General features: G+C 52.9%; 5 protein-coding genes across 5 annotated transcripts; 4 read left to right on the plus strand and 1 right to left on the minus strand.

The window, feature by feature from the left end:
- Positions 1–500: 500 nt before the first annotated feature.
- V2A60_002844 (uncharacterized protein) lies at positions 501–784 on the plus strand (the record flags this gene model as incomplete). The annotated part of the gene is made up of 2 exons (XM_083254189.1): positions 501–523; positions 592–784. 2 exons carry the CDS (start codon positions 501–503, stop codon positions 782–784), a joined length of 216 nt encoding a protein of 71 aa, XP_083110315.1.
- A 300-nt stretch (positions 785–1084) lies between these two features.
- V2A60_002845 (Ran GTPase-binding protein LOS1) lies at positions 1085–4352 on the plus strand (the record flags this gene model as incomplete). The annotated part of the gene is made up of 3 exons (XM_083254190.1): positions 1085–1096; positions 1241–2786; positions 2839–4352. 3 exons carry the CDS (start codon positions 1085–1087, stop codon positions 4350–4352), a joined length of 3072 nt encoding a protein of 1023 aa, XP_083110316.1.
- A 2181-nt stretch (positions 4353–6533) lies between these two features.
- Positions 6534–7943, plus strand: V2A60_002846 (uncharacterized protein; the record flags this gene model as incomplete). Its single annotated transcript, XM_083254191.1, has 1 exon — positions 6534–7943. One exon carries the CDS (start codon positions 6534–6536, stop codon positions 7941–7943), a length of 1410 nt encoding a protein of 469 aa, XP_083110317.1.
- Positions 7944–9003: 1060 nt separating this feature from the next.
- Positions 9004–12769, minus strand: V2A60_002847 (uncharacterized protein; the record flags this gene model as incomplete). Its single annotated transcript, XM_083254192.1, has 4 exons — positions 9004–9639; positions 9731–12504; positions 12574–12685; positions 12764–12769. The coding sequence occupies 4 exons, from the start codon at positions 12767–12769 to the stop codon at positions 9004–9006; spliced, it is 3528 nt and encodes a 1175-aa protein (XP_083110318.1).
- Positions 12770–14568: 1799 nt separating this feature from the next.
- Positions 14569–16976, plus strand: V2A60_002848 (rRNA processing/ribosome biogenesis-domain-containing protein; the record flags this gene model as incomplete). The annotated part of the gene is made up of 2 exons (XM_083254193.1): positions 14569–14907; positions 14985–16976. 2 exons carry the CDS (start codon positions 14569–14571, stop codon positions 16974–16976), a joined length of 2331 nt encoding a protein of 776 aa, XP_083110319.1.
- Between the last annotated feature and the right edge of the window lie 469 nt (positions 16977–17445).

Raw genomic sequence — 17445 nt, forward strand, 5'->3', positions numbered from 1 at the left:
GACGGACCGCGTTCACTGCGCGCGCCTATCGTGAGTTTCTGGCTTTTCAGAGAATGCTGCGACCGACCTCTCCCAACTGACTGCGTGGCTCTTGGTCATGTTTCCGGGCGAGCTACCCTGTATCTTGTAGAGTGAATTCATGGTGCCCGTCCTGTGTTTGATTTCGAGTTTCGAGTATTGGTTTCTTTGTGTTGGGATGACTTTGGTACGATCGTAGCTCTATGCATTCCTTTTTGGATGTTCCTGATATTTTTCGATTCGATTGGTTGCATGCTGTGCAGACTGGACACTCATCGCCAGGCGTTTGGAGATATGTATTCTAAACCTAACATGGGTAAGCACGGTCAAATACCCGCACAATGACTCGGGAGATGGCATAATTGGAACAGAAAATGTGGCCTGCGAATTGAGAATATCGAAGTAAAGATAAACACAAGTAAAGCCACCGCTAAGCAGTCAGTCTACACCATGGCCAGAGTCTATACTGTGTCCAAGCAATAATGTATCGCAAACGCAAGACAGTGTAGGTCCACGACGCACAGTGACAAGCGTCCAGCACCGCCACAAGCTGATAGCTAACAGCCACCACAGAAGCTTCAGGCAGACGCTCACCAGCCACACAGCCAGCATCTTCGACGGCAACCCCCACAATGGCACGAGACTGGCACCGACTTTTGAGAAAATGGACGCACACCGTTCTCACATCGCCAAATACACCGACTTCCCAATCGACCCGGCCGACCGACCCCTCCTCACGGTCATATTCACTTCCTCACTGCTGTAGTACTGCTTCGAATCTTTTGCCTCTGCCTGGCCAGGCGCCCTGCTTCCGCCCCTCCACGTCCTTCCAGGCATGTATCCGCGGTAGTCGTCCCCCTCCCCCAATTTCGAAACCCGCCACCTGTCTACCATGTTGTATGCTGTATGCCCAACGCTGCCAGAGTTATAGCAGCCCTCCGCGAAAAGTTTTTTTTCTTCACCAGTCTTTGTCAAAAGTATAGCACCAGGACAATTAAGAAAGACGCACATCTGAACTGCGCACAACATTATTTTTTCACCCCCTCTTTTTTTTTTTAAAAAAGCCATGGAGGCTCAGGTATGACGCCCGAAAAAACACAGTTTTCCCCTCGTGCCCCGCCATGGGTGGCCGGTATCTGCTGCGTCATTGCCGCGGGCGCCCGTTGCAAGGAACGCACATTTGCTTCTCACCGGCTGCAGCTGACACGCTGCCGCAACGCAGATCGAAAGTGTTGTCGATATCTTGTCGAACCCTAGGTCCGACCAGTCTCTACAAGGGGAAGCTCTTCAGTATCTAGGCCAGGTGCGGTCCGACCCGCAGGCATGGCAGGCCTGTACCAACCTCTACGTTCGGACCTCACCCAGGGCCTCCGATCTTGCCCGCATGACCTGCCTCGAGATCATCAACTATGCCGTCTACAACCATGGCCTCGACCCCGACAGCCTCAGCTACCTCAAGCAGACCCTGCTTGAATATGTTCGCCATACGTATGGCCCCGATGCCCAGAACGAACCCGATCAGCCTCACATCCAGAATAAGCTCACGCAAACACTGACGTACTTGTTTGTCTTTCTCTATCAGAATGGGTGGCAGTCCTTCCTCGAGGATTTCCTGGCCCTCACCGGCGTCGCCAACAACGTCACCAACGTCAACGGTACGCTCTTCTACCTCCGCATCTTGTCCTCGATCCACGACGAGATTGCCGACATGCTCCTTTCACGTCAGAGCAACGAGTCCAAGCGCAACACAGAGCTCAAGGACCAGCTGAGAGCACAGGACATGCATCGCGTGGCCGAGTCATGGAAGCAGCTCCTCGCTCGCTACAGTGACAATGACGCCATCGTCGAAATGGTCCTCAGAGTCATAGGCAAGTGGGCTAGCTGGATGGATATTTCCCTCATCATCAGCCAAGATATGCTTAGTCTCATTCTACCCGTCGTTGGCCGGAACAAGAACGAGGGACGAAGTGACAAGGTCCGTGATGTCGCCATCGAGACCCTCACCGAAATTTGCGGCAAGAAGATGCGCTCTACCGACAAGATGGAGATGATTTCCTTCCTAGGTCTCCAGAGTATCGTCAGCCAGCTTGTTTCCATGCCCCTCCTGAGCGAATACCGCGGGACACACCAGTATGATACGGATCTCGCCGAAGTCGTAGCCAAGCTCGTCAACAGTGTAGTCTCCGACATCATCAGGGCGCTCGACGACCCCCAAATGACCGACGATGCTCGACCTCGCGCTAAACAGCATCTCAACGACTTCCTCCCACTGCTACTCCGCTTCTTCTCCGACGAGTATGACGAGGTCTGCTCGACTGTTATCCCGGCTCTCACCGACCTCCTCACCTTCCTTCGCAAGCTCGGACAACTCCCCGAGGAGTACAACAGCATGCTTGCTCCTATCCTCGACGCCATTATCCGTAAGATGCGATACGATGAAACCTCATCTTGGGGAAACGAAGACGAGCAGACAGACGAGGCCGAGTTTCAAGAACTGCGAAAGAAACTCCAGAACTTACAAAAGACAATTGCCGCCATCAATCAGCCTCTCTACATGGATATGCTGAGCAACCTGGTTGCCACGACCTTCCAGACTCTCGATCAAAGAGGGTCAGATGTGGACTGGAGAGATCTGGATCTTGCTCTTCACGAGATGTACCTCTTTGGAGAACTTGCATTGCCAAATCACGGCCCTGGTACCAAGAACCAGCCCTCCAGCGAGGCCTCGGAGCGTCTGGTAGTCATGGTCACAAAAATGGTCGAGTCTGGTATGTCTCATCACGAGACCACAACCCCCATCAAGATACTAACACCGCATAGGCATTGCCAGCTTCTCGCACCCCGCCATCTTACTTCAGTACATGGAGATCTGCGTCCGATACAGCGCTGTATTTGATACCAACACACAGTACATCCCACAAGTGCTGGAGAACTTTGTTCGTTTAGTGCACCACGAACACGTACGCCTCAAGACTCGCTCATGGTATCTGTTTCACCGATTTATCAAGCAGCTTCGAGGGCGGGTTGGAAACGTTGCCGAAACAGTCATTCAGTCTATTGGAGACCTGCTACCGATTAAGGCCGAGGTTCCGGGCGAAGATGCTGACGATGACATGTCATCGGACGAGTCTGACCACTCTGCCGATGCCCTCTTTACCAGCCAACTGTATCTCTTCGAAGCCATAGGGTGTATTTCGTCTACGTCCAGCACCCCTGTTGATAAACAGGCACTCTACGTACGATCAGTGCTGGAACCTCTTTTCCAAGATTTGGAAGTGCACTTGCCTCGTGCAAAGTCTGGCGATGCCCAGGCTAATCTTCAAGTTCACCACATTGTCATGGCTTTGGGCACGCTAGCACATGGCTTCTCTGATTGGACGCCGGGGTCAACAAACAAAGAGCACACACCTCCGGACAAATTGGTGGCCGCCGAGTTTTCAAGGGCCGCAGAGGCCATCCTCATCGCACTGAGCCAACTCAATTCATCCGGCGAGATTAGAACTGCATGCCGTTCGGCATTCTCCAAGCTTCTAGGTGTTCTGGGTGCTGCCGTTCTCCCCCAGCTCCCGCAGTGGATCGATGGATTGCTGTCGCAGAGCTCGTCCAAGGACGAAATGGCAATGTTCTTGCGTCTGCTGGACCAGGTTGTTTTTGGTTTCAAAACCGAAATTTACGATGTCCTAAACATGCTGCTGACTCCGCTACTTCAGAGAATCTTTGCTGGTCTGACAGAGCCGATCCACGGAACAGACGACGAGATCCAGCTCGCAGAACTTCGACGCGAGTATCTCTCCTTCATTCAGATCATTCTCAACAATGGACTTGAGGGTGTTTTGATCAGCGAGGCCAATCAAGGATACTTTGAGTCACTGATTTCCTCTGTAATTGAGCTAGGAAAGACTCTCGAAGGCAATTTGGGACCATCTCGGCTCGCATTCACCATTTTACTACGCATCTCATCTGTGTGGGGTGGGCCTGACGTGGCTACCATTTCGCAAAACCCGACTGCCCCAACCGGGTCCGCCAACCCTGCCATCCCCGGATTTGATCAGTTCATGATTGATCGTTTCCACAACGCATGCTGGGAGGTACTGCGCAATCCCAATTTCCGCCCTGGGCAAGACGCGCAGACCAGGCAGATTCTCGTGGAGATTGCCAGCCTAGAGCAACTCATCTACACCAAGACTGGCGACGCTTTCATCCAGAACCTACAGAATGGAGTCTTCCCAAGTCTGGGCATTGACGGCAACGAATTTTTGCGGTCACTTACTACGTCGACTGACAAGAAGCAATTTCCTTCCTATCTTCAAGGGCTACTCAAGAGCCGCCAATGAATAGTGCTGTCTACAGTTCGGAACCTATGACACCAGAGTACCCACATACACCCATCTCGCGGGAAACTCCGGCAACAATTTATTCTGAAAAAAAGAAAAAAAAAGCACCACCTCTGGCATGTGACTGATGGATATCGTCTGGGAATGGAAAATATTTTTTGTTACATGAGATTAATCACTGGAGTTGCGGAAAGGACTAAAGATGAACATAGACAATTCAAAGACATAAAAACAATACCCCAGAGAGAAAATTTATGTAAACCAATGACTCTTGCGGACATGCTCTTCATCCTCTTGACACGCTTTGAGATACTTGCTCGATCCAAAAGACTTGTTCAGACATTCTGTAATATTTGGAGGACGCACAGTAATTACTGACGTCATGAGATCTCATCTTGAAGTGAAGGCTGATCAGAATTCTGCGCTGCTGGCCCTCCCGCCCGGACAGGTTCTGTGGACTTGCTTACAGTTCTGTGTGGCCATTGCCTTGCGGCCATGAAAGATGATCCATGAGCTGCAATAGCCTTTTCCAGCTTCTGACTCATGAAAAAGAAGCGAGTCAACATAGCAAAAGGTGGAGGCACTTTTTTTTTATTTTTTATTTTTCCACAATCAGTCAGAGGCTTGACGTCCCGAAAAAAGCCGACTCCCTAGCTGGCAAGCCTCGACGCCACCTCGAGCTACACATTGCACATCTTTTTGTCTCTTCTCCCTCTTACTGTCTCTGACCACATTGCTAGCCCGTTCAATGGCTGATTGCCTGCGTGTTCGGAGCTCATTGAGTTCGATGTGAATGGTTGCCCAGATTTCACTTGGAGAATATATGTTTGATATGATCCACTTTTACCCGCCAGGAACCGATGAGCTTCAGGACCAATCAGGCGCAGAATAGAAAATCAAGCTCCATAAAATGCTCCGATTGCTCCTGCCCCGGCTCCAAGTTTCCAACCTCCGTCGATGGAACTGAAATTTACTTTCCTTCTCTTTTCCCCCCAAAACTTGCTATACCTTGGATTGGGAGAAGACCACAATCAATTTTTTCCGTTTTTGGCAAAGAAGAACCGCATTGAAAAATTCTGACTGCTGGGATAAATATTCATAATCCACTGTGATATAAGTCAAGGATACTCTTGCGGCCATCAGAGAGCCTGCTTTGTATGATATCCTTCAATCAGCTTCACTAGATAAATCTTGTTATCTAGAATGTATGATCCATGAATTGTGATCTTTGTGCATCTAGAAGGCGATTGAAACTCCCCAGAAAATTATTTTGGTGGCTTGATGACTCGATCGAATGCTGCGGACCATTGAGTGGCATTCAAGGTCTCTTTCCATCTCTGCGTAATGCTATCCACATGAAAGAAAATACACACAACATGATGTCACATATTGGTACTGTACCGATATCTTTACGTGTTGAGGTACAAATCATGTTCCAATGCAGGATTTCGGCTTCTGAGACCTTTGGCTTTCGGCCTCTTGCCAGCCACGAAGCAAAAAATGAGGGTATAGGGCCCAGCTTTTCGGCGAATATAGGAACGCGAAATAACGAAAACTCTACGTGTAGTTCAAAAATACGTGTAGTTCAGAAAGATACCCGGTATGTATATAAATAGTCAAAAAGCTGGAGTAGAAGAGTTACCAAGGAGCTCGGGTTGCCCGTGCCGGCTACGAGGTAAACCAACGTCAATCCGGCAGCAAATCGGCCGCCATTTTGGCGGCAAGCACATTTTCTCCCCAGTTTTCCCGTATTTCTAAAAAAAGATTTCTCTTTAAAAGATTCGACGTATTGTTTGGAACATTTGCGCCGCAAATGTACACTGAGAGACATGAGGAAGGTCAGTCGAGACCGATTCCACGGCAAGCCCTCCTCCTTCCCCGCTGCCACTTTCCGTCATTCTTAACGCTCCTGGGAAATTACTTTTTTCGTGAGAATATTTAATCGAAGAAGCTTTTCGTGTGCAAAGTCTAAAGGAAAAATCGACTTCACCATACTGCCAGAGCAGTATATTAAGGCCGCGTCTTCCCCGTCCTTTTCGACTTTTCCTTCCCTCCCTTTCTTTCCAACCGAAACTTCACAGCCAATTGACGCACTAAGCTTGCAACAGACAAAACGTGGACATCGATACACCAGACAACACTAGCACACCTGGCAACACTGGCACACCCGACAAAATCAGCATGAACATTGACACACCAGACATTATCAACGTCAACATTGACATGACAGACAACATCAACATCAACATTGATACACCAGACAACATTAACATGAACACTGGCACACCAGAAAACATCAACATGAACATTGGAACTCCAGACATGGACACGGACAAGATCATGAACATGAATATGTGTTTGGACATGGACATGAACATGAACATGCCATGCGTGAACACGAATATGCCATGCATGAACATGAACATTACCATGCCAGATGGAGATCTGTCCAACATGGGAATGCCCAACATGAACATTCCCAACATGAACATGTACAACACGAACATGCTCAACATGACCATGCCAAACGCAGGCCTGGTCAACTTGAACTTGACCATGACCATGCCAAATGCCAACGTTCAGCAGCCAATGAGCACTGCGCCACCCCCATACGCCTGCTATCTGCCCCAGGGTCAGCCCGTCTCCAACGCGGGCCCTTGTCCGATGGAGTGGGACCGCCAACAGCAATCCCGAAAGCGCTCAACCAAGGAGATCAAGCGGGACATGGACGCCCTGTCGCAACAAGGCAAGGCCATTGACCAGCGTATGCTGCCTTCGTCGGAGAAAATAAAGATTCTCTCCGAGCTTGCCGCGCGAAGCTGCCATCTCGGCAAGGAGCTGCGAGCGGCCCAGAAGCGCGAGTTCAAGAACCGCTACGCCAAGGCCAACTCTGAGGCTGCGTCTCACCAAGAACCACCAGCCTCTGCCATTATCAGCACTGACCCTGCTACCGAGCTGGTCGCTGCCGGAGACTTTGATCTCGGCTCTCATGCCGTTCCCGCTCTCAAGTCCTTTCCACCAGTGGGCCTATCTGGTGCTGCGAGCTCCTCGCCTGAGACTGCTGCTGCGTTTCACCCAGACCCAGCAGCCTCTGATGTCTACATTGGCCCTGCCACCGAACAGATTGCTGCCGAAGCCGTCAACTTCGGCTCTGATCTCGGCCCCATTTCTAAGTCCTTTCTACCAGCGGGCCCCTCTGGTGCTGCGGGCTCCTCGCGTGATGATACCGCTGCGGACCGCCCCGAACCAGCCTCTGCTATTAACATTGACCCTGCTATCGAGTTGATTGTTGCCGAAGACGTCGAGATGAGCTCTTATCCCACTACTCCTCTTGCTTCCTCTCCGTCAATGGCCCCCTCTAGCACTGCGAGCTCCTCGCCTGAACCTGCAGCTGCACGCGAAAAGCTGGACCAGGCCGGGTCTAACCCCTGCCCTGACGTGGACGCATCCGCAACCAACGATACTAACCACGACGCCCAAGAATTCAGGACTTTCCGCGCGAGTGTCGCAAAGGAAGGGCTTGGCGGCATTGTCCACTTCTTGGAGAACGGCAACGCTGACTACCTCCCAAATTTGCTCGCGCACAAGTGAACAAGGAGCCAAACCACCTCAGCCTTTGCCCTGTGTGGGCATTGAACCATGGGAAAAGCAGTCTGCTTTGTTGAAACCATATGATGGTTGTCGGAGTAAAGTTTGGGATGGTGTCTCTTTCAACCTCGGGAAAATCTTTACCTGTTTTTTATCTTGTTGCCTTTTTTCGGCTCATTTTCACACTCTTTATGACGGTTTTGTGTTGTTTCTCTTTACTGATACCCGGATACCCTGTATTATTATTACGATCTGTGGCAGCGTTGGTTTTTCTTTTCTCTTTTAGGGACTGGATACTTTCTTTTCCCCTTGTATCACCACCTTTGATCATTTGATCACCAGCGCTGTGTTGCGAGGCCTTTTCCTCGTTTTACCTTCACTTGGAACAAAATTGCAGCTTTTTGGTCTAGTACTACTGTCTATAACTTGAGTTGACTCTAACTAAAAAAAAAAACAAAAAACAAAAAAAAAAAAATCAACAAAAAGATGCCACTGTGCTGATTGTGACTTGTCCCTGCAGTGCTGTAGACTAAAGCAGCCAAGACATCGATGCATTATCACCGTAGCAAGGTCTTTTGTAGAGATACATGACAGTTTAAGTTGAAGAGTAATGTCATCCGAGATGGGGATTTGTATTGGATAAAATTGAAAAAAAAAACTCTAATTGTCTTTTTCTCTTTGGTGTGTCGCTGCGATTTGCCAGTGACGGACCTCCCCCCCCGGCCAAGAAAGAATAAAGATGCAAATTGAGACAAGGCTAGCTAGCCAATTACTACTACTAAGTTATATTTTTTTCTTGATGATGCTTTCCACGACTAATAATAATCATGAGGGAAAACAAACCCGGCAAGTAGGCAAAAAAAGAAAATGTACAGGATCAGCATGGCCAGAACTGGTGTTGGGACAGCCACCATTTATCCCGTGGCTCAACAACCCCCCACCTAGGGAAAGAAAAAAAGGCGGAATAGAGAGAAGCTGGACGCAACAACGCAGAGGACGACGGAATCAAGGGAGAAGACAGCAATAGGTGAGCGAACACACCGGCAAAAAAAAAAAAAAGAACTTAAACAATATAACCGTCGGCAGCAATGTTGCGCCAGCTTCGCACGCCGCTCGACTCTTCCAGCTCCACGCACCACCAGAGCACCTCCTTGGCCTTGTCGGCCTGGCCACTCTCTTCGTAGGCGCGCGCGAGCGCAAACCACGCCTCCGACGAGTCCCATGCCGTGCCGAGCCGCGTGAGGCCCGAGAGCAGCGTGTAGGCGCGGTCGCGGGCGGCCAGGCGGTCGGACAGCGGCAGGCTGGTCGTCTTGTAGGGTGCGGGGAGGCTGTCGCCGCTGTCCTTGGCGCGGTTGGGGACGGCGGCCGGGTTTGCGCCCGAAGCCTGAACCGGCTCATCTTCCAAGGCGGCCGACGACGGCCCCAGGCCGAGAGCGAGAAACGGCAGGGTGCCCGCGGCAGCCGAGGCGGCTTTGCGAGCGTGCTCGTGGAGCGCAAGGCTGGCTGGGTCGGAGGCGACCTCGCCGTTGGCCAGTGCAGGGATGGCAGGCTCGGGTAGCAGCAGCTCGCTGTAGAGGTCAAGAAGAATGTTGGACAGGCCAATGGTTGCCCCGGGGTGGTCCGGACAATGCGTCAGAGCGTTTTCGAATTCGGCCCTGGCCTCAAAGGGCTTGCCTCTGGCAAGAGAAAGCAAACCAAACTATTGAATGTCAGTAAAGTACAAAATCGGGTGAGAGGGAAAAAAGAAAAGGCAAGATAAGCAAAACGGACAGGCGCATTGTGAAACATACCTCTGAGGAAATATCTGCCCAAAGAGCCTCGACGCTCTTCTTTTCGGCCCAGATGGTAGTCTTGGCGGCGCCACTGACTGAAGGATCGCGAGTGGCCTCAGTTTCCAGGCCTTGAACTAGCTTCTGCGCTTCCGCAACGGCAGCTTTGCTCTCGTCCAGCATGTTCGCGCGGCGGTAGAAACCGGCAATCATTATCCAGACCTTGACCAAAACTGCTGTTCGTCTTGATCTTTCCTTCTCTTTGGAAAAGTGCACCAGCGGCAGCAGTTGTGATGGTACATGTGTCAGTTCCAGGGAGAGCTCCGAATACTCGGTGCCCTTGGACATGATTGAGCCACGCGAGGTGATTGAAGAAACCGTCTTTTCGCGAGTGAGGAACGAAGTAGACATGGCGACAGGGGGTCCTTTGGGCGTGTCGGGTTGGGCGCCGTCAGAGTTGGGCGTAAAGAAGGGCTCACCGTCAATGTGATTGCTCTGATGGGGTTGGGTGCCATTGGTGGTCGTCTGCCCTCTGCTCTGGCTACGATTTCTCTTCTTGAGACTGTTGCGTCGAGGAGCATCTCCGGGGCCATTGCTTGCGCGGCGTGACGTCGGTGGTCGTGGAGTTTCTTCCGTAACTTGGATGGAGGGTGCCACTGTTTGAGAGGTAGGAGGCCGAACAGGGAGGGCAGTTCCTCTGTCGTTCGGAGCCTCGTCCGACTGTCGTGACAGAGCCCGCGATTTATCCTTGGGAACAAATATGCTGCCACGCAGACTGCTGCGGCCGGAAGCGGGCTTGGAGTCAGACTGTGAGTGCGCAGGTGGCGGGGCTGCAACATTGCCGAATAAACGAGTAAACAGTGAGAGAAGCTCGTAGCTGGCGTTGACCGCAGCATTAGGCCCATCCTGCAGCTCAATGAGAGCCAACTGGGTCATTTTGACTTGGAGAAGCTCTTCCTTTTCGAAATCATCCATTTCATCTACCAAACCACCCTGAGTCTCTGTTGAGATGCTCTTTACCTCGGCGTCGTTGAGATGCTCACTCTTGAAGCTTTCCGTCTTTCCAAAGAGTATGGAAGGGTCCTTGAATTGTTCGACTGCACCGTCGCAGGCTCTACTAGCCATGGCGTAGTCTTGGCGAGCACTGAGTAACAGGGCTAGGAGATGCCACATGGGAATGAGGGACCTCTCTTGCCAGTAGGGGCCGCTGTAGAGCTCATCGTTGACGCTGCTTTCATCCCGTTTCGTGGACATGAGCGTGGCTCGGATGATTTCGACGGCCGAGGAGAGTTCTTTGCGTTCAGCAAGGAGAAGGCCGAGAGCAAAGATGCTGCGCGTATCTTTTGACCTGCCATACTCGGAGGAAAGCGACTTGCGCAGGCACCGGATAGCCTTTGACTGGATCTCGGTGCGGGAGGCTGCTTCGTAGGTTGAGCGAGACCAATGGGCGTGCGAGAGGCCGATGGCCTGCCAAGCGAGCGCAATGACGCGGGGCGGGACGTAGCTGCTGGCGTCGGTCCCGGGCTGGTTCTGGGGTAGTCTGGCAAGCCAGTCTTCAAGCTCGGCGCCAAGTCGGCGAGACTTTTCTGCAGACTTGTGATGGCCGTAAAGGCAAAGAGTCATGATGGCCTGAGCCATGGTTTCCAAAACGGTGGCGTCGCTATCCAAGCTGGGCTCGGGGATGCCGGTTTTGGCGATTCGGGCCTTGCCCTTGCTGACGATTTCGAGGTAGGAGTCGAGTGCCTTGAACGCGAGATCAAACTCGGCGACGGCAACGTGCACGCTGAACAGCGATCGGAGAATGAGGGTGGAGTGGTAGGTCTTGGTGGCAGCGCTGTACAATGTTTTGAGGACGCCACGGCTGATGGCTCTGCGGCCACCGTGGCCGAGGTCCTTGTCGCTCCAACCGCGTCCGCAAAGGATGGCCCAATTGTCCATGACTTGCTTGACGAAGCTTTCAACCTCGGAACGATGCTCGTCAGCTCTGGGGAAGCTGGTTTCGGAGAGGAGAAGTTTCTCGTAAGAAGCCTCGACGCGCTTCAGCTCCATGCGCAGCTGGGTGCGAGCTGGCGTGTCAGCGGGGACGTTACCCAGGTTGGCGGGAGGGAAGGCGTCGTCGTTGAGAAGATGTTTCGAGAGGCCCTGGTAGTACTCGTTCCATATGGAGCGGCGGGGAACCGAGTTGGCGGAGCCCTTGAAGCCGAAGCCGCCGGTGACGGGGGCGGACATGGCCTCCCAGTATCGAGCCCAGGCGCGGAAGCAAGCGATGGAGTTTTGCTGGTCGAACGTGGCGTCTCCTTGACGGATGGATTCACTCGTCAAGGAGCAGTATTCGGTCAGGTAGAGCTCGGACCAGTACTTGAGCTGGGAGTGGACGGGCTGGCCGCCCCAGACGCGGTCGAGAGAGGGCAGGCCAGACTGGAAGGCGACGAGGGCATCGCGGCGCTGGTTGCCGCGCATGAGGCAATTGGCTCTGAGGTAGGCAGACTTCATGGCACAGACGCTGGTCCACTCGGTCAGGGACTCGTGAGGGTCCTGAGTAGCTTCGGAGAGGCCGCTGGGGAGATGGTCGAGAGCGAGAGTGTATTCGGTGACGACCCAGTACATCCAGCCGACGCAGACGCGAGCCTGGAAGGCATCCTGCCTGCTGACGGTCTCGGCGTCAATGGCAGCCTGCAGCTTGGGAATGGTGGTATCGACGCTGAGCTTGTCGACGATGGCGGCTATGGAAGGGCGCTCGGCGCCGGTGGTGGCGCCGGAGATGGCACATTCGGTTTCGGCGGTCAGGGTGAGGCCTGGGAGAGGTGGAAGAGCATTAGCAAGATGTGGCAGAGGCGATTGGAGAGGGGTGGATGGAAGCATACATTCTCGCTGAGGAGCGTGCTTGCGCACTTTGCGGACGAGCTCGGGCACGGCAGCCCAGTCGCCTCGACAGCGGGCATTGTCGAGCTGGTCGATGTAGTTGGCGGCTTTGGCCTAGGCGAGGGAGAGGGAGGGTTGTTAGCTGGCGGAATGTGGTGGTGTGAAATTGGGAGATGGCAAGATGGAAGATACCGTCATGTCTGCGCAGAGGCTCCGACGCAATAGACTGGAAAGCGCAACGCAGCCTATGGTTGCTGTGCTGGGGTCGGGGTCAGGAGAGGAGAGGTCGAGCGGGATGCCTTTTCGGTGACGATATGAAGTGCGGTTTGGTGGCTGGTGGGTCGGCAGCTGCTCGGGCAATGAACGCAGGCAAGAAGAGCACAGAGCAATTGGTTGGCAACCTTGTTAGTACATGGCGAAGGAGGATAGAGTAAAAGAAAAAAGATGTATGGAGGAAACGGTAGCCAGGGAAAGATGAAAAAAAAAAAGGAAACCAAAAAAAAAATACTGGTGACGAAATTACCCCAGAAACGATTTCACTGGTACATGTAAATAGGCAATGAATGGCATCTGCAAGGCGGAGCGCCGGGGGGACTTGAGTAGAGGGGTCGGCGCGGGACAGGGGCCTGAGGGCTAAGCAGGCAGGCAGGCAGGCAGGCAGGCGCTAGCTACTTGGAGGTACCTATAAGAAAAAGGACAGCCAGCCAAGTCCGTGACAGTGGGCGAGCCTCGGCCCCGGAAAAGGGCGCTGAAGAGAGGCGGGATGGATATGACATGTGTGTGTGTGTGTGTGCTGGCTTGTCCTTATTTTCTTCTTTTTTTTTTCTCCTGTCCAACATGGCTTGTTTCTTTTTTATGCTGCATATTTTCTTTTCTTCTTTGAAAGAGATGGTCATAAAGACAGACTCATCTCTGCCTACCTACCTGGGTAGCTAGCTACCCACCCTGCCAGTTGACTGTTTTCCTGGCACCTACAGAGCGCTGGGAGTGACTTTGTTAGGGGACCTGGGGTCAACTGTTGAGCCTTTTCTGGGCATCTCCTGCTGCTAAGCGTCCTCTAAAACAAGCCAATCAGCGCTGCAATACACCCCATGGTCCCTTGAACCCCACACAGCCTCGTCAACTCTCTCTGCGGATACATCATACGGATACTCTCTCTCGAAAGAGTGGTAGAGATTGGCAACGCTTTGACAAAATGAAACGGCCATCGCAAACAATCCCATTCTCTACTCGGACTCTTTTTGCTGTAGTCCCTAGATCGACCGTTTTTACTTTAATTACTGAATTGCTTCTTGCCCACCTCGGCCATCTCCGTCAGAGCTCTGCCCAGGAATGCAAACTGGTAACTATGCTTCCTTTCTGCCGTTCTTTTTTTTTTTTTTCTTTTTTTTTGCTGCCATTCTTTCATTCATTCTTTTCTCCCCCTTTGAAAAATTCTGAGAATCAAATTGGTAAAATATTACAACATCTGGCATACGTTTCCAACCATGCTAACAACTGACTTGTATCCAAGCTTCTTCTTCACATAAATGGCTGCTAGAAAAAAAAATATAGCGGGATTGACAGCTCTGGAACCTCCCTGTAACTGTTCTGGCAACTCCACTATCCTTCGGTACAGTGTGCGCGCTTGCAGCTCATGTGGGCCGCTAACCGTTACTGGATCAGTGACCAACCTCGACTTCAAAAAAAAAAAAAAATCGCCAACCGTCACCGACAAACGTCGATGTTCCCAGCTTCATTCTGCACCTCTCTTATATCTCGTCCGCTTTGGCGTTGATACCATAATCCAATTGGATATTCTATTGCCCTAGATTCACACCGAAATTCTACTTTGGCATAAATTACCAACCCCTCCATTGCGGCGCACTCACCTCCCGCCAGAGCTGTCGACTTGGACCAAAGTGGCTTTTGCAATCTGATAGAAGGAGGCTCGTTGCCCAGCATAGCCCAGCGCAGACTCCTCTCAATCATTCAAGCTACTTCCCAGTCAAACTTCCATGGCGCCACAATGTCCTCCCGATCTGCGGGTTCTCTGCCGCAAACTCACCACCACGCCGCCTGACCTGCTGTCTCACCAGCTGCCTGCCCTCACTCGCAACCTTTTGCGCTGCAAGGATGTGCTCTCCGCCCAGCATGATGCAAAGGCCAAGGAGGACGCCTCAACATCAGCCCTCGTACACAAGCTCAAGAGGAGCATCACGACGCTGCTGGAAGGACGCAGCCGTGAGGGTCGTTTCGCCGCCGCAGTTCTCATCAAAGCCATTGTCGACGTTGGAGGATGGGAAATTCTTCGCACTGCCGGACCTTGGGTCAATGGCCTCCTCTCCATTGTACAAGTACGTAATCTCTGCCCTGCCAGTTTTGTTCTCGACTATTTCGATTTTTGGATTGTACAAATACCAACTACTACCAGAAAGGAGATCCCGTTGCCTCCAAAGAGCTTGCCATCGTCGTCATCACTCGCATCTACATTCTTATCCAGCCTTACCAAACCCTGATCCGAGAAATTGCCACGCCCACCATCCCGGCCTTTGGTGCAGCTTGTGTCCAGTTGCTCAAGGCTCATTCTTCAACTCCGCCGCACGTATCCGAGACCATCTGTGCGGCCTTGCACACTTTGATTCCTCACCATCCCGCTACTCTCCGTCCTCTCAGCTCCCAGCTTCGTACTGCCGTGAGGCCGTATCTTGCACCCACTTGCTCAGACACCCTCCATGTACCTGCTAGCTTGACCCGTGCCGCCCAAAGACTCGTCATTTCCATGCACTACGTTGCTGCCAAGTCTAGCGGCAGCGATGAATGGGGCAAGTTGGTCGACACGATACTCCGCGATCTTCACCAGACGGCCGATCAGGTGTTGCGCGCAGTTGACGAATCATGGCAGCCTACCAGTGGTTACGACAGAACCCGGGTGTCGACCGATGGCGAGCCCAAGGGCGGTCATGACTCTAGTCCCGAGCAACTTCCCTCATGGGTTGGAGTCGCGGCCGGAGCTGACCGCCTGGCTGGTCTATTCTCATACTTGGAGGAGACATTGCGTTGCTCTACCAAATCCGCCGTCACTATTCCTATCGGTGCTTATTTGGATGCCATTTGCCGTATATGTGTTATTGCCCGACTATCACCAAAGACCCAAACCTGGGACCAGGCACTGGACACGAATGCTGGAGTTGGCCGAGATGAAAAGGACGAACTATGGAGCATTGTCCCAACCCTTCACATTGCCGCCATGTCTCTCCTACTGACCATGACCTACCGACTCGACCGCGACATGACACCCCTCGTGCCGGAGTCTCTCGACCATCTCGTGCGGGTTGTCAAGTCCGGTATGAGCGTTGCGCACATTCGAAGTATCGGCTACCAAGTCCTGAACCAGCTTCTACGCATTGCAGGATCGACAATGCCCAAGACTACCGTCGACATGATCGACCCCATCCTCGGTGCGTGCTGCCGTGACCTCCAGCAAGACGCTGGCGTGCTCAAGCCTGCAGAAAAACCCGCACCGTCTGCCAAGGATGCCAAAAAGAATGGAGGCAGCGTCGCCGTTGCCAACGTCGATCTTTTCCTAGCCAAGCCAGAGGCCAACGCCGCCAGCAACAGCCTCGAGCTTGAGCCCGCCCATAAGGATGCTGCCTCGAGGCTCCTGGCGACTATGCTATCGTCCCTGACCCCGGGCCATCTCAAGCCGACAATGCGCGGTCTCATCGACAAGACGGCCATTGTCACCGCCAATCGCGACGCCATGCTTTCGAGCGTTCTCAACCCGTACAAGGATCAGCGCGGCCGACTGTATCCCAGCATCCTGCCTTATTTGTGCCGACAGTACCCCGAGGACCAGGGTCTCGAGATCTTACGCAGCAACCTGCGCACCAGCGGCATCAACGGCTCCAGTGACATGTTTGCCAGCTTTCAAGAAGTGGTAGAAGAGCAAGAGGGCGATGAAGAAGCGGAGGAAGACGCAGATGCGGACGAGGAAATGGCAGATGGCGACGATGATGCCGGCGCCGCGGCAACCACCAGAGGGGAGGAACCGTCACAATTCGGTTCGCTGGCGTCACTGCCCAAGAAGAGCGCCACCGACGCGCCTCACGAGAACCCATTCGCGGCACGCAACGGCGCCGCGGACGACGGAATCTCTGCCGTCGCCGCCTCGTCCGGGTCGCCGCCCAAGCGCAAGCACGACGGCTCGGACGAAGCGGCGCCCGCGAAGCGTCTCGAGGTCGGGAGGCCCGCGGAGCTGCCCAAGGCCAAGGCCAAGGCCGCCGCGCCGACCGCTGCGCAGCTGCCGACCGGACAGGGAGAAGCCGAAGACGACGACGATGACAGCGATGCCAGCGTGCATCTGAACATGGAGCTCGAGATGGACGACGACGACGACGACGACCAACAAGAGGACGGTGAATGAAGCAGAAGCAGTCGGGTGGTCGAGTGGTTTTTTTTTTTGTATACCAGGGTTAGACTAAAATCAAAAAGCTTTGCATGGTCATGACCACCCTTCTACTTGGTTCTATATGGGATTCATGAATGGGGTATATAAAGTAATACCGATGTCTGTATAATACAGAGGCTTTTTCTGTTTCGAAACAGCGCCGGATCTACATATTCAAAATGCAAATGGCGAATGCCCCAGCCTTGACCAAAGCAGCAACGCCCCAGAACAAAGAAAAAAAAAACAACCAAAAAACACAAGAAATCTATCCCAGAAGTCAGCACACAGGCGACAGCATAACAGCCTCTTACACCCCCCACCCCCTCCCCGGCAAAACCGTGACATCATGTAGCAAATCGTACAACCTCCCTCACTTCCTCACTCCGCCACCACCAGGGCAAGGGCGGGAAGATCGGGGAGGCTTGTGTTTCTTCGGGGGTGCTGC

This window comes from Cordyceps javanica, chromosome 2 (assembly GCF_051103115.1).
Source record: "Cordyceps javanica chromosome 2, complete sequence".
NCBI classification, from domain to species: domain Eukaryota; kingdom Fungi; phylum Ascomycota; class Sordariomycetes; order Hypocreales; family Cordycipitaceae; genus Cordyceps; species Cordyceps javanica.